This window comes from Phyllostomus hastatus, unplaced genomic scaffold (assembly GCF_019186645.2).
Source record: "Phyllostomus hastatus isolate PE091 unplaced genomic scaffold, TTU_PhHast_1.1 phas_contig_62, whole genome shotgun sequence".
Taxonomy (NCBI): domain Eukaryota; kingdom Metazoa; phylum Chordata; class Mammalia; order Chiroptera; family Phyllostomidae; genus Phyllostomus; species Phyllostomus hastatus.
In genome coordinates, this window is record NW_025333921.1 from 19545166 (window position 1) to 19560208 (window position 15043).

General features: G+C 38.6%; 1 protein-coding gene and 1 pseudogene across 2 annotated transcripts in view; both read right to left on the bottom strand.

Annotated features, from left to right (window-relative positions):
- The window catches only part of PTPN9 (protein tyrosine phosphatase non-receptor type 9), an 85275-nt gene that overhangs the window by 38139 nt on the left and 32093 nt on the right, over positions 1-15043 (bottom strand). For both annotated transcript variants that reach the window (XM_045848556.1, XM_045848555.1), the window contains exons 3-5: positions 12206-12295; positions 11354-11478; positions 7725-7830 (exon numbers count right to left, since the gene is read on the bottom strand). In XM_045848556.1, the coding sequence (XP_045704512.1) occupies positions 7725-7830; positions 11354-11478; positions 12206-12295 (321 nt within the window). The remainder of the gene's footprint in view (positions 1-7724; positions 7831-11353; positions 11479-12205; positions 12296-15043) is intronic.
- LOC123825213 lies at positions 12813-13356 on the bottom strand (annotated as a pseudogene).

Below are 15043 nucleotides of genomic sequence, written 5' to 3' on the forward strand. Positions count from 1 at the left end.
TGCTCCAAATATCTGCAACCATTAAAAAAAGTGAAGAATCCCTGGCTAGTGTGGCTCAGTGGACTGAGTGCCAGCCTGTGGAACCTAAGGATCACTGATTCGAATCCTAGTTGGGGCACATGCCTGGGTCGTGGGCCAGGTCCCCAGTGGGGGGCGCATAAGTGGCAACCACACATTGATATTTCTCTCCTTCTCTCCCTCCCTTCCCTTCTCTCTAAAAATAAATAAATAAAACTTTTTTTAAAAAGTGAAGAAAATATGAGTAACAGCTATATATACTGACATAGAAAGATGAAGAACATAACACTGTTAAGTAAAAATTGGCCAATCACTGGATATAACACAAGTCCATAATTGTAACAAAAAAAATTATATACACATACACACACATATACTTTGAAAGCCTCAATCAAGCTCTTTATACTGATAATATCCAAGGATTATAATATCTTAGCTGTCATGTAATAGCTTGTATTACCTTTGACAGGTTCCTAAAGTCTCCAGGTCTAAGTTTCCAGATAGGTAGAATGGGGATAGTATTACTAATAGCCATCACACCTCACAGTACAGATGTCAGGATTAAATTAATTTTAAAGTATGAGAAGAGCTTAGAACAGGATGTAAAGCACTCAGTAAGAATAATTATTGCTTTATAAATGTCTGCATTAATGAATTTTTAAACCTATATATTTTAGCCATGTGTTTCAACCATGCATTTCATAATCAGAAGAATAAAGATGTATCCTTCAGGGGTGAAGTCCACATTGTCTGGTTTAAAATGGTTCATCTAAAATAACAATTAACGCCCTGGCCAGTGAGGCTCAGTCAGCTGGAGCAGTATCCAAAAGGTTGCGGGTTCCATTCCTAGTCAGGGCACATACCCAGGTTATGGATTCGATTCCTGGTCCGGGCTTATACAGGTGGCAACCCATCAATGCTTCTCTCTCACATCAGTGTTTTTCTCTCTCCCTTTCCTCTCTCCCTTCCTCTCTCTCTAAAAGCAATAAAAAAATGTCCTCAGGTGAGAAATTAATTAATTAAAAAGAATAATTAAAGTTAAGAATCCAGATGATGACAACAATAGGGATTATGGCATTTTGAAGTTTAAAATGAGAATTAATCCTATGAAATTTATGAAGATGTTAAAATCTACCCAGAGCAATTTAAGATGTCAAAGATTATTATTTTTATTCCAGTGTCATATTTTGACCCAAATCCTCATCACAGTAACTGCTGGAAATTAATTTGTGCTAAATAGAAATCTAAAGTATGAGACTGTTCATTACAGATAAACTTCTATTTACAACTTTCATGAGAATGAAGATGGTAGGGGATTATATTTAAAATTGTATCTGTTCACAATGACAGAGCAATTAAGTCACTAATAAGACCATGATATACAGATTCTAAAGCAACAGGACTTTTACTGCAGCCTGTCTTAATTTATATAGCAAAAACAGCAGAATATCTACTTTGGTTCAAAATAATGAAGGACACACAAACTGCATAAGAATTGGAAAAGAGAAAGGACACAACTTTGTTATTACTTAAAGGGGTTTGCACAAATAAAAAAAAGGAGGTTATTTTAGAACTTCTAACTTTACTTTTTAAAAAGATTTTATTTATTTATTTTTGAAAGAGAGGAAGGGAAGGAGAAAGAGAGGGAGAGAAACATCAATGTGTGGTTGCTTCTTGAACAACTCCTACTGGGAACCTGGCCCGCTATCCAGGCATGTGCCATGACTGGGAACTGAACCGGTGACCCTTTGGTTTGCAGGCCTGCACTCAATCCACTGAGCTATACCAGCCAGGGCTAACTTTAAAAATATAGAAAAATTAGAGTTCAGTACTGGGATGGTTCAAGGAAACAGGTAACTCATACTTGTTGATGACAATGTGTTCCTTTCCACTTGTATCAAGGGTAACCTAGTGATGTATACAAGAGATATAAGAATATTCATAATCATTAGCCAAATAATCCAAGTCTTAGAATTATCTTTTTAAAAGTAATTTAAAAGGAAAAGCTAAAATGATCACAAAAGCATTATTTAAACAACCTGAACAACACAGAAAGTTAGATGGTTAATTGAATTGTCTATAGTACATTAACTTACCAGGGTATTGTGACTTTGTTAAAACTGAGAGTCTAAGTCGTGAAAAGGAGGGACCATTTGATATGTAAAACTGGGGAAAAAAAATAGCTATCCACATGGGGGAAAAAATAAGATTCCTACATCTCGTACCACACTGTAAAAACAACTCCATAAACTAGAAACAAATGGCCCTCAAAAAATCAATTCTAGATATATAAGTTTATAAAAAAACAAAATTTTAACCTTTTTTTAAAGAAAAGAGACTTCCAGTTAAGATGGTGGCATAGGCAGACATGGCTTGTTTCTTCACACAACCACATGAAAATTACAACTCAAATATAAAACAACCATCACTCAGAACCACCAGAAATCGAGTTGAATGGAAGTCTGACAACTACAGATTTAAGAAACCACATCCATCCAGGCCGGTAGGAGGGGCCCAGACACAGAACGGGCTAGTCCCGCACCCATGTGTGGTGAATAAAAATTCAGGAGGGACAACTTGGGAGCCAAGAGTCCCAGACCCACACCAGGCCCCCCAGACCAGGGTTCCAATTCCAGGAAGATAAGTCCCCACAACTTCTGGCTGCAAAAACCAGCAGGGATTGAGTTGGTAGAATAAACTGATGGGGCCCTAAGCAATTCCTCTTAAAGAACTCACACATGAACTCACCTACTCAGACTCACTCCCTCTGAGCTACAGCACCAGGGAACAGCTTGATAGGCACCAGTGGCATACAGCAAGAAACTGGCATCAAGGTGAGCAGAGGCCACTGATCCTTTTCTGAATCTTCGCCCCACAGAGCTGGCAACCTGGTACCAAATCTGAAATTCCATTAACCTGGCTAACACTGTTTGATCCACTTGGGATATCTCCAGGGACTCCATTCCACCCCACCCAACTTACCAGCCCACCTGAGCTGCTTTTCCATACGAATGGCTGGTCTTGGCTCATATTATACATCTTCCTATATCCTCTCAAACAAGCAACAGCTGGCCTCACTGAGCCCCAGGCCAGGCATACAGCAGCAGTCAGCCTAGATTCATAGCTTGGCTTTATCTAAGAATCTCCAAGCCCAACACAGGTGGAGGCTGAACTTGGCCTGTACCACCATGGAAACACCAGGGCTAGCAACACCAGTGTACAGCTACAGACCACACTAGAGAATCACCACCCTGTCCCTGCACAGCTGATCTTCCACAGAGGGTGGAGGTTGGTGCTAATTGGTCACAGCCAATCCTTATAGCTCACTGGCCTGGGTAAATCCCTCCCATTGATCTGCCAGTGGCAACCAAGGCTCAACTACAATAGGAGAGTGTACTCAGCCCACACAGAACGTGCACCAATAGTACCCAGCTTGGATGATAGGTGAGGCTGTGCCACTGGACCCTGCAGGATACCTACTACATTAGGCCACACTACCAAGACATGGAGTCAAAACAGCTCTACTAATACATAGAAACAAATCCAGGGAGGCTGCCAAAATGAGGAGACAAAAAAACATGGCCCAAATGAAAGAACAGATCAAAACTCCAGAAAAAGAGCTAAACAAAATGGAGATAGCAATGTATCAGATGCAAAGTTTGAAACACTGGTTATAAGGATGCTCAAGGAACTTAGTGAGGAATTCAACAGCATAAAAAGGATCCAGTCAGAAACGAAGGATACACTTATTGAAACAAAGAACAATTTACAGGGAAACAACACCAGAGTGGATGAAGCCAAGAATCAAATCAATGACTTGGAACATAAGGAAGCAAAAAATAACCAATCAGAACAGCAAGGAGAAAAAAGAATCCAAAAAAATGAGGAGAGTATAAGCAGCCTCTGGGACAACTTCAAGAGGTCCAACATTTGCATCATAAGGGTGCCAAAAGGAGAAGAGAAAGAGCAAAAAATTAGAAATCTATGTGAAGAAATAATGTAAGAAAATTTCCCTAACTTGATATATGAAACAGACATACAAGTCCAGGAAGCACAGAGAGTCCCACACGAGATAGATGCAAAGAGGTCCACAGCAAGATACATCATAATTAAAATGCCAAAGGTTAAAGATAGAGAATCTTAAAAGCAGCAAGAGAAAAGCAGTTAGTTACCTACAGGGGAGTCCCCATAAGACTGTCAACTTATTTCTCAAGAAACTGAAGCCTAGAAGGGATTGGTGAGAAATATTCAAAGTCATGAAAAGCAGGGACCTATGGCCAAGATTGCTCTACCCAGCAAAGTTATCGTTTAGAATCAAAGGGCAAATAAAGATGTTCCCAGATAAGAGTAAACTAAAGAAATTCATCATCACCAAACCAGTAGTATATGAAGTGTTAAATGGACTTATTCAAGAAAAAGAAGAAGATCAAAACTATGAACAATGAAAGGGCAAGAATATAAAACGATAAAAAACTGTATCTAAAAAACAAACTAAGCAAACAAGAAGAACAGAGACAGAATCATGGATACAGAGAGCATTTTGATGGTTGTCAGGTGGGTGAATATTATGGGGAAATGAGTGAAGAGGTGAGGGGATTAAGAAGTACAAATAGGTTGTTACAGAATAGCCATGAAGATATAAAGCACAGTATGTGAAATGGAGTAGCCAAAGAATTTACACGCATGATCAATGGACATGACCAAGGTGTGGGACTGCCTGTGGAAATACGGGATGCTAGGTGGAGGGGAACAAAGGGGGAAAAAAATCAAGACAACTGTAATAACATACTCAATAAAATATAATAATAAAAAAAAGAAAATAGCTCCTCAAAATGTTACATGTAGAATTACCCATTATCCAACAATTCCACTTCTAGTGTATGTGCAAAAGAATTGAAGTCAGGGACTCAAACAGATACTTTGCACACCAATGTCCACAGCAGCATTATTCACAACAGCCAACAGGCGGAAACAACCCAAATGTCTATGGACAGGTGACTGGATAAACAAAATGTTGTACATATATACAATGAAATATTATTCAGCCTTAAAAAATGAATTCTGATATATGCTGCAATATAAATTAATCTTGAAAACATTATGCTAAGTAAAATAAAATACACACAAAAGGATAAATATTGTGTGATTCTACTTCAATGAGAACCTAGAAAAGGCAAAATACCAGAGGCTGGGGGGTTGGGGTTATTGGAAGACATTGTTTAATGGGTACAGACTTTTTCTTTGGGATAACAAAATAGTTCTGAAAATGAATAGTGGTGATGGTTGCACTGTGAACGTATTTAACGTCACTAAACTGTACACTTAAAAACTGTTAAAATGGTGAATTTTATTATGTATATTTCACCACAATAAAAAAATCAACTAAAAAATTAATACATATGTAATCAGTGGTAAAGCAGTAAAAACATAGTTAATATATTTTTTCTGACTTTGGAATATGAAAGGATTTAAGATGCAAATATATGAAACAAAAAAAAAATTCAGACACATTTAACCATATTAAAGTTAAGAAAGAACTTCTATTAGTTAAAAAGACAAGTGAAAACACAAGCTATAAACTAAGACAGTACATATTAATACATATGGATATATAAATGGATTAATAATATATAAAAAACTACATAAATGGACAAACCAATAGGAAACTGGGTAAAAGCTACAAGCAGGCATTCTGCAGAAAAAGAAAACATATATGGCCAATAAATGTATAAAGAGATAAATCTCATTACCATGAGAAATGCAAGTTGTACAAGATGCCATTTTGTCCCACTTGATTGGGAAAACACTAACAAGTCTAACATCACTAAGTGTTGAAGAAGAGGTGGGCCAATGGAAATTTTACACATGGCAGGTGGATACAACCATTTAGGAAAACAATTTGACACTATTTTATGAAGTTGAATCTTCACGACCTTATCACCCAGTAATTCTACTCTAGGTGTATGAGCATGCATTCCCAGTGGGGTGATGATACCACCCCCAAGGGGATAAATGAGTTTTAAGGAGAGTGGAGAATGGGCAAAAACATCATAATCTTTTTCTGCATAAACCACAGATATGCATTCAGTACATCATGATATATATAGTACATCTGTGGTGTTAGAATTTCATTAAAAGAACTGGTGGTGAGGGTAGGGAATGTCTTCAACAGGCTCCTTAGTGAGGTAATAATGAAAAAATGGTTGAGAAACACATGCACTGGAAGATAAGTATAAACTATTCACAGAAGCACCGTTCATAATAGCAAAAATCAGGAAACAATCCAAGCAACCATCAGTACAAGAGTAGATGAATAATCTGATACATTCACCAATAGATAAGGAATTAAAAGGTAACAGTCCTTCAACCATCAATAAAAAGAAATGAGTCACAGCTACATGCTGCAAGAGGAATTTTAATAAAATAATGATTAGTGAGTTCCAGAAAACAGCATGCAGTGTAATACTTTATTTATACACTTTCTATTATAAAGCTGCAATAGTAAATAAACATCTCTAGCCCTGGCTGGGTGGTTCAGTTGTTTGGAGTATCATCTGGTACACAAAAAAGGTTGCAGGTGTGATCCCTGGTCAGGACACGTACACCAGGCAACCCATAAATGTTTCTCTCTCTCCCCTGCTCCCTTTCTTTCTCTCTGTTGTCACTCACTGGGTCCTGAAATTAATTTTATAGATGATGACTAATATTTTTAAAATATGAACTAAAAGGGAATAATCAAAGTGACTGCCTATAGTAAGGATAAAGCTTACTTTGTGTAACTAACTTTTTTTGTTTTATAAACATGTACACACAGACATACACACACCTCTGTTCAGATTCTGAAATCTAAATAACTCTGAAAACCTTAAGTTTCTTTTGTAAGTTTGGTACAAAATTCACAGGGCAGCAATAGCTAACCTGAACTGCCCTAGGCCATTTACAGCCCTTATTCTTCTCCACTCATTAAGAATAATACATCCCACTGCAGAAATATTAATGTTGGATTATAGAGTGGCATACATATTATCCTTTAAAGTTCAGTCCTGGCTGATGTGCCTCAGTGGATTGAGCGCTGGCCTTCAAACTTAAAGGTTGCCGGTATAATTCCTAGTCAGGGTGCATGCCTGGGGCCAGGTCTCCAGTTGGGGGCATACGAAAGGCAACCATTAATTTGCCTCTCACACATTGTTTCTCTCCCCTTCTTTCTCTAAAAATAAATAAATAAATGAAATCTAAGGTTCAAAATATTAAAAAACACCCCTGGACCTAATAGTTTGGGATAAGAGATTAAGAACCTTATTTATGTATGCAACTCTACATATATGTTTAAATGTACAAATACTTTTGTGGACTAAGTCATAATATAAAACATATTTCTGACTAGATTATGTTTAAAAAGTCTGAAAGTCACTGGCTAGGTGACATTTTTCAAGGACACTGGCCATACCTAGGCCTTCATTTACTCTTATTCTGCCAAATTCCAGGATGATTCAGAATGTTCCTGTACATTCTTATTTAAATTCTTCCCACTTTACTTGTAAGACCATTTCTTGTTCTGAAAAAGCAAGTATTAGTCTTCATTTACAGGTTGACCTTTAAATAGAACACAATGTCTAAAGTTTACATAATTCATAAATCTTCCAAAGAATAGAAAAAGGTATCCTAACCATTGTAGGACAGTTGAGAAGACCCTGTCACAGCCTTACCTTTAGCAAGTTTAGGACTTTCTTGCCAAGATCCAGCTCAAAGTTGGTATAATTAGAACCGCACATGTCATAGATAAACACCAGTCCATTCCTCTGAGTTTCAAAGCTGTAAACCAACCATTGAACAAAAATATTTAAGTAATCACATGAATGTGGCCAGTTGAAAGCCTGGGGCTAAAATATGGGACACATTTGGGACCAAAATAACAACCTCCCTAAACACTGGTCTTAAAGAAAGATGATTTATCTTTGGTTATTGTGATATTGTGACTTGTAATAAGAACTATATATTTAGTCTTTGACCTTGAATATTCTTGGAATTTCCTAAGTGAAGATCTCAATAAAGGTGTCTGTTATGTTAATGAGGTGACTGCTGGAATGTCCTAAAGTCACCTAGGATGAAGATGGTTGCTAGGGGAACCACCCACTTGATTAGAGGATTGCTGCTTTCAATACTACCCCCCATCCCCACCTGGGCAGGAGGGGTGGGTGAGGGGCTAGAGACTGAGTTCAGTCACCAATGGCTAATGATTTAACCAATCATGCCTAAGTAATGAGGCTTCCATAAAAACTCAGTAGGATAGGGTTCAGAGAGCTTCTTCTGGTTGGTGAACATGTTGAAGTGTTGGGAGAATGGCCCTCTCAGAGACAGAGCATGGAAACTTCATGCTCTTTCCCCATACCTTGCTCTATATCCCATCCACCCGGCTGTTTCTGGACATATCCTTTTATCATAAACTGCTAACCTAGTAAGTAAAATGTTTCTCTGAATCCTGTGAACCATTCTAGCAAATTCATCAAACCCAAGAAGGGAGAGGTTAGAACCTCTGATTTATAGACTGTTGGTCAGAAGCAGTGGTGACAACCTAAACTTGCCATTGTTTTCTGAAGGGGGTGGAAAGAGACAGTCTTGCAGTGTTATAAACCCTTAACCTGAGGGAGACCTGACACTGTTTCTAGGTAGACAGTTTCAGAACTGAGGTAAATTGTGGGACATTGAGCTGGTGTTGAAAAACTGTGTGGTGTGGGGGAAAGCCTCTCATGTTAAAACTGAAAGTGAAATTATACTTACTGACGCTTATTTGTCCAGATTTATCAAGTACCAAACATGTAAGTTAAGAATGTTCCAGAGCATCTAAGTTGTCAAAATTTGAACTGTTTCTTCCTGTCTCTGAATGTCTATACAAATTCTATAACATTCCATGTTTAGCTCAAAAGTTTCCTCTTCCATGAAGATCTCCCTAATAATTGTAATCAAATGTACTACCATCCTTCACCTTCTTGAACCCTGTAAATCTTTCTGTGGATCTTCATCGTGGCACTTAAAGTGTGCCACCTTTGTGTGGCTATCTGATTCTCCCCTAGAAGGAAGTGTATTTTGTTCATTTGTTATCCCCAACAGTCCCCAGCACAGTCCGTGCAACACAGGTCCACAGTGAATGATCACTGAATTGTAATACAGTGGACTGGAAGCTATCACTCAGAAAATACTTTGGACTGTGAGAAACTGTAAAACAAAACTCTAAGCTTAATGATTGTGAATTTGTGCCTTTTGACTTGGAGGAAGAAAACCCAAAAAGGGTTTTTGGAAAATATCTTCAAAAGTGAATTGAAAGGTGATCAGCCTATTCCCAAATTGAAGCTAGGAATACATGCAGATACAAAAGTATTCCTCAGTGCAATCTCCTAAATGCCTAAGGACTTTTCAAAATTGCCCCTACGCCGAGCCAGATCCTTATTTGCTTTATTCTGTACACAGAATAAATTATTTGACTGGATTATCCAGAGATGACAGCACCAGTTTTCACATTTACAGTGGTACCTCAGTACTCATCATTAATTTATTCTGACAAGTGGCGAACATACAACTATTGATGAAATGTTTTCTATTACAGAGTGGTGTCGTGACTCATAGAAGTTGTAGCAAGTGCAAAGAGTGGTGAGTAAGCACCGAGTTCTGAAACTTATCCTCATCAAAATACAAGTACCAGGTTTGACCAATTCTGAAGCTGATGAGTACCAAGGTACCACTGTATTTAAAACTGAGAAGTCTTGGCACAAAACACAATCCTGAAATTAGGGGTCCCATGTTATTTTGTATACTATTGGATTGGCCAAAAAGTTTGTTTGTTTCCTTAAGATGTCTCTAGTGGTGCTTACTTGTCTTTAATGTCATTCAAAACAATTTTGTTAGATAGTATTATGACCACTGTCAGATCAGTGTTCATCAAAACTTATCAAAACTGGTGAATTTTTGTGTAGCCATTTTAATATTGAAGATGGAAGAAAATATGCAACATTTTTGGCATACTATGCTTTATTATTTCAAGGTAAAAAAACACAACTGACAAAAAAAAGATTTGTGCAGTGTATGGAGAAGGTGCTGTGACTAATCAAACATGTCGAAAGTGGTTTGTGAAGTTTTGTGCTGGAGATTTCTCACTGGATGATGCTCCACAGTTGGGAAGAACAGATGAATTTGGCAGCAATCAAACAGAGACATTAACTGAGAACAATCAGCATCACACCATGTGGGAGATAGCTGACATACTCAAAATATCCAAATCAATAAAGTTATTCATGAAATAAAAAAATGTGTCTTTTATTTTACAGAAAAAACTAAATGGGCTTTTTGGCCAACCCAATAATTTTTTTTTAACTCTCATAAGCCTCTATACCTTTTTCCTGTCAATAAAATCCAAGATGGAAGCACTCACTAATGAAGTAGCATTTCAAAAATCTCTAATTGTGAGGTAGATCCAAGTTTCTCTAGTAGCCTTAGGTTCAAATCAAAATAATTTATTTACTTATTTTTAGAAAGAGGGGAAGGGAGGGAGAAAGAGGGGAAAGAAACATCAATGTGTGGTTGCCTCTCGCACGCCCACTATGGGAAACCTAGCCTGCAACCCGGGTGGTATGCCCTGACTGGTAATTGAACTGGTGACCCTTTGATGCATAGGCTGCCACTCAATCCATTAAGCTACAACAGCTAGTGCTGTTGTTCTACTTATTTATGCAATCACTGGTTGATTCCTTTTTTTAATTTTTAAAAAATTTTATTTATTTTTTAGAGAGGGGAAGAGAGAAAGAAAGAAACAGAGCGAAACATCAGTTGGTTGTCTCTTACATGCCCACAACTGAAGACCTGGCCTGCAACCCAGGCATGTGCCCTGACCAGAAATCTAACAGGTGACCTCCCAGTTTGTAGGCTGGTACTCAGCCCACTGAGCCACACCACTCAGGGCTCATTGGTTGATTACTGTATGCACCCTAACCAGGGTTTGAACCAACAAGCTTAGTACACTGGGACAATGCTCTAACCAACTGAGTTACCTGGCCAGGGCTTCTCAAAAAGTAATTCTTAATACACTGAGGAATGCTATTTAATTGTCTTTCCCAACTTCTGTAATCCTGAAAAGAGCCAAGCAAGTAAAGATACAGGAAACCCACCATCTTGATAGTACCTAGAAATAGGTCAAGCCTTTAAGGACATGGGTTATTTTCACAGCACTCTCTGCCCAGGGCACATCCAAGGGGCATAGGAAAGGGACCGCTAAGTTTTACCAAATCAAGAACTGTCCCTTTCCCACCTGGATGCAGCCCACCTAAAAGATAATCTCCATGCTCACCTATCCACAGCTCTGTCTAGTAAGTAAAACAGAGCCTGAAGTACCACATGTTGGACTGACTTGTGTGGATGATGCAATCTGGCAGTGAAGAGGGCGATGGAGGCTCCTGTTGGGTCCCGAACATTCTAGAGTAAATAAAACAAGAAACATTTAGAAATCAAACAGAAAATCCCGATAATCACTACAACTTCTTATATCCTGGATACAGCTTTCCAATAAAGAGAGAACAGATACCGACAATACTTCTCTGGCTTGCGTCAATTGCTCCAGAAAGGGAAGAAAGTTTATGTCATCTTGAGCCTGATTTTTTGCACCCTCTGCCCCCCACTATATATTGGTGACAGGAAAGAAACACATTATCTTAACTGGCTGACTGGCTAATTTCCCAGGCAGGATGCCCAAACAAATAGCAGAGGAAAACAATAAAATCCACCCATTGTATAAATCCTTACCTGAAAGGCTATGGCCTCTAAGTGAAGAGATCTTACATTCAGTAAGGTAGGATGGGCCTCTAAGAGATTATATATCCACCCCAAAAGCCTTTACTAACTTATAAACCAATGAAGAAACTTTTCTAAATCTACTGTACAATTAATTCCCAATAGTTTCAATTATTACTAGAATAATTTTGTGCCAAATTACACAGCTGCTTCACATCTGCTCCCAACTGCTGAGATGCTCTAGAGTTGGGATACAGTATCCAGTGAAAAAAGTCCAAAGAGGACAACAGCTACAAAAAGAAATAATGAAAAAAAAAAAAGGAAAAATAAATAAATAATAAATCTTTAATTTTTCTCCAGTTAAAAAAAAAAGGAAATAATGAGACATTACAAGAGGTCCATGAAGACTCACTAAGATGGTGAATTTTCCACTAAGGATCTCAGAACGAAGAGGTTCATCATGAGGTTTCAGCTTCACAATGCCTTCTTTCCTTCGTGTTTCCTAAAAATAAAGCATGCAAGATAAATTAGTATCAAAACATTGTATATCCAGAACAGATTTATACAATCACCAAATTTCAGAGATAAGGGACTTTACAAGTCAGTTAACTGAATCATAAACTCCTTTGTAACACCCTTCCAGACCAACTAAGTGTTACCAGAATTCCTGTCCTAAGGACACCTTATCAGCTCCTTAGGTAGAATAGTTCCCTATGAATCAGGGAGAATCCTAACCCTGAAGACCAATCAATATGTATCATTAGCATACAGGGTCAAATTTCTTAAACATGCAGCAGCACAGATATTGGACCAGGATATTAAATATTCACCCAAAGCTCTCCGTAAGCAGGTACTTTCACACATCTTCCAGGCACAAACCTCTCCTTCGAGTTTCCCCTCCTCTTCCCTCAATACTCTTAACAACAGCTACCATCACCTCATTTTTCCATTTTTCTCATCCTCATGGCCACATTCTTTTTTTTTTTTTTTACTTTATTAGTATTTATTTTATGCTGAATTTACTCCCAGGCCATAAGGTGTTGTTTCTTCAGTTTCTTCTGGGATATCTTTTTCTTCTATGCAACGTTCTCTCCTGGTTCAGGAACAACCTGCTCTTTTTCAGCAGGATCATCTCAGTGTGGCAGGGAGGGCTCATGTGTGGGTTAACATGCCCACAAGCTCTGTCAGTTCTGCGCTGCTTCTTGGGAGCCTTGTTCACCTGGATGTGCTCAATGACCAGAGAATCTACATCTAAACCCTTAAGCTCAGCATTAACTGCACTTTTAAGCATGTGCAGCAAAAATCCAGCACTCTTTTTTGGGCCACCGACCGTGTGTCCAGCCCCACTGTTCGGCCTGGGCACACCTACCAACTCCACCGTTGTAATGACGGAAAGGCACACATTGCTTCTGTAAACTGGCATCCTTCACATACTTGGTGGCTTTTCAAATATGCATGCCCTTGATGGCCTGGGCAGTTTCATGAGTTCTTGAAGTGAACACGAAGATATAAACCTCGTGATTTATATGATTTTGTGGGGTTTTCTGGGTCAAGTGAATAGTGAACTATTTTCAGAGGTCACCTCTGGCTGCTTTGGGGAAGAGCCACGGTCAGATTCTTTAAGCTTACCCTCAGCTCCCTTAAGCGCAGTCTACTGCATTCTCATTTTGTCTAACTACAGAAGGTCCTTACTGTCACTGAATCCAGTGGCCATTTTTCGTCCTCCTTTATGTGACAAGGTTGACCACTTGCATTCCCTTCTTCCTGAGACATTCTCTACCTTTGACAGAGAATACTTTCAGGGTTTTGCTATTTCTTCAACTATTCCTTCTAAGTCTCTTTTGTGGGCTTTAAAAAAATTATTATTCATTTGCTCATTCACTCATTTATTTATTCTGCAAATATTTGTAGAACAACCATGATGTACCATACACTGAGTTGAGTGCTAGGAACATGCTGGTGAATAAAACAAAACCAGGTCTTCCTCAGTCCATCTCTAAAATCAAATTCAAATGCCTTCAGTAGCAGGTGAAGACAGTATCAGTGCTGGGATCACAGAAGAGTACATGCCCTACCTAAATTAAAGCATTCCAATTCAGCTTTTAAAAGGACTTTTCAACCAAAGAAAGCAAAAAGTCTGAGGTGAGAATCTGTCTTACATACTCTCCCAGGATGACCTCACCCATTCTCATGGTTCCAACATTCAGCTCTACTTTGTTCACTCCAAATCTCCACTTGCAGTCCAGATTTCTTTTCTAAACCCTAGACTTATAGTCCAACTGCTTAGAGCACATGTCTATGTAGATATCCCAATGGCACTTCAAACTTTATATGGCCAAACGGAACTCATGGCCTTCTCTGTCTACCTTCCTGCACCCATTCAGTGTCTCCTATATGAGTGAACACCCTTTACATGTACCCTGTCATCCAAGGAACAGAACTGGAACCTTGGTCTCCTCCTGCCTCACACAACAGTTTAAGCAACCCTGTCCTACTGATTTTACTTACAGAATCAGACCACTTTTTATTTATTACCACTTGACATTATTTCTAAAGACACCACAATCATCTCTATTCTAATAAGTGCAAGAGCATTTTATACTTTTTTAAAAAAGATTTTATTTACTTATTTTTAGAGAGAGGGGAAAGGAGGTAGAAGGAGAGGGAGAGAAACATCAATGTGTGGTTGCTCTCATGTGGCCCCCACTGGGGACCAGGGCATGTGCCCCGACTGGGAATTGAACCAGCAACCCTTTGGTTCGCAGCCTGCGCTCAATACACTAAGCTACACCAGCCAGGGCATACATGAGTCTTTTAAAATTTGTCTGGCTTTAGCTTACCATTCTGATCCATTCTCTAAAGTACAGTAAGAAAAATCTTTCCAGAATGCAAATCTGATGAAGTCATTCTGCTGTTTATACCTTCAGTGAATTTCTATGCCATAAGAAAAAGCAGTATGGATAGACCTGGAGAATATATGCTAAGTGAAATAAGCCAGTCAGAGAAAGAGAAATACCATATGACTTCACTTGTATTTAGAATCTAATGAACAAACTGAACTAACAGGCAAAACAGAGACAGACTCATAGGTGGAGAGATGACAGCTAGTGGTGGGGGTTGGGGATGTTAGGGGGTAGAGGGATTGAGCAAAAAGGAAAAAAGACTCATGGACATAGACAACAGTGTGGTGATTGCTGGGGGGAGGGGGTATAAGGGGACTAAATGGCAATGGGAAAAAATACAATAAAGA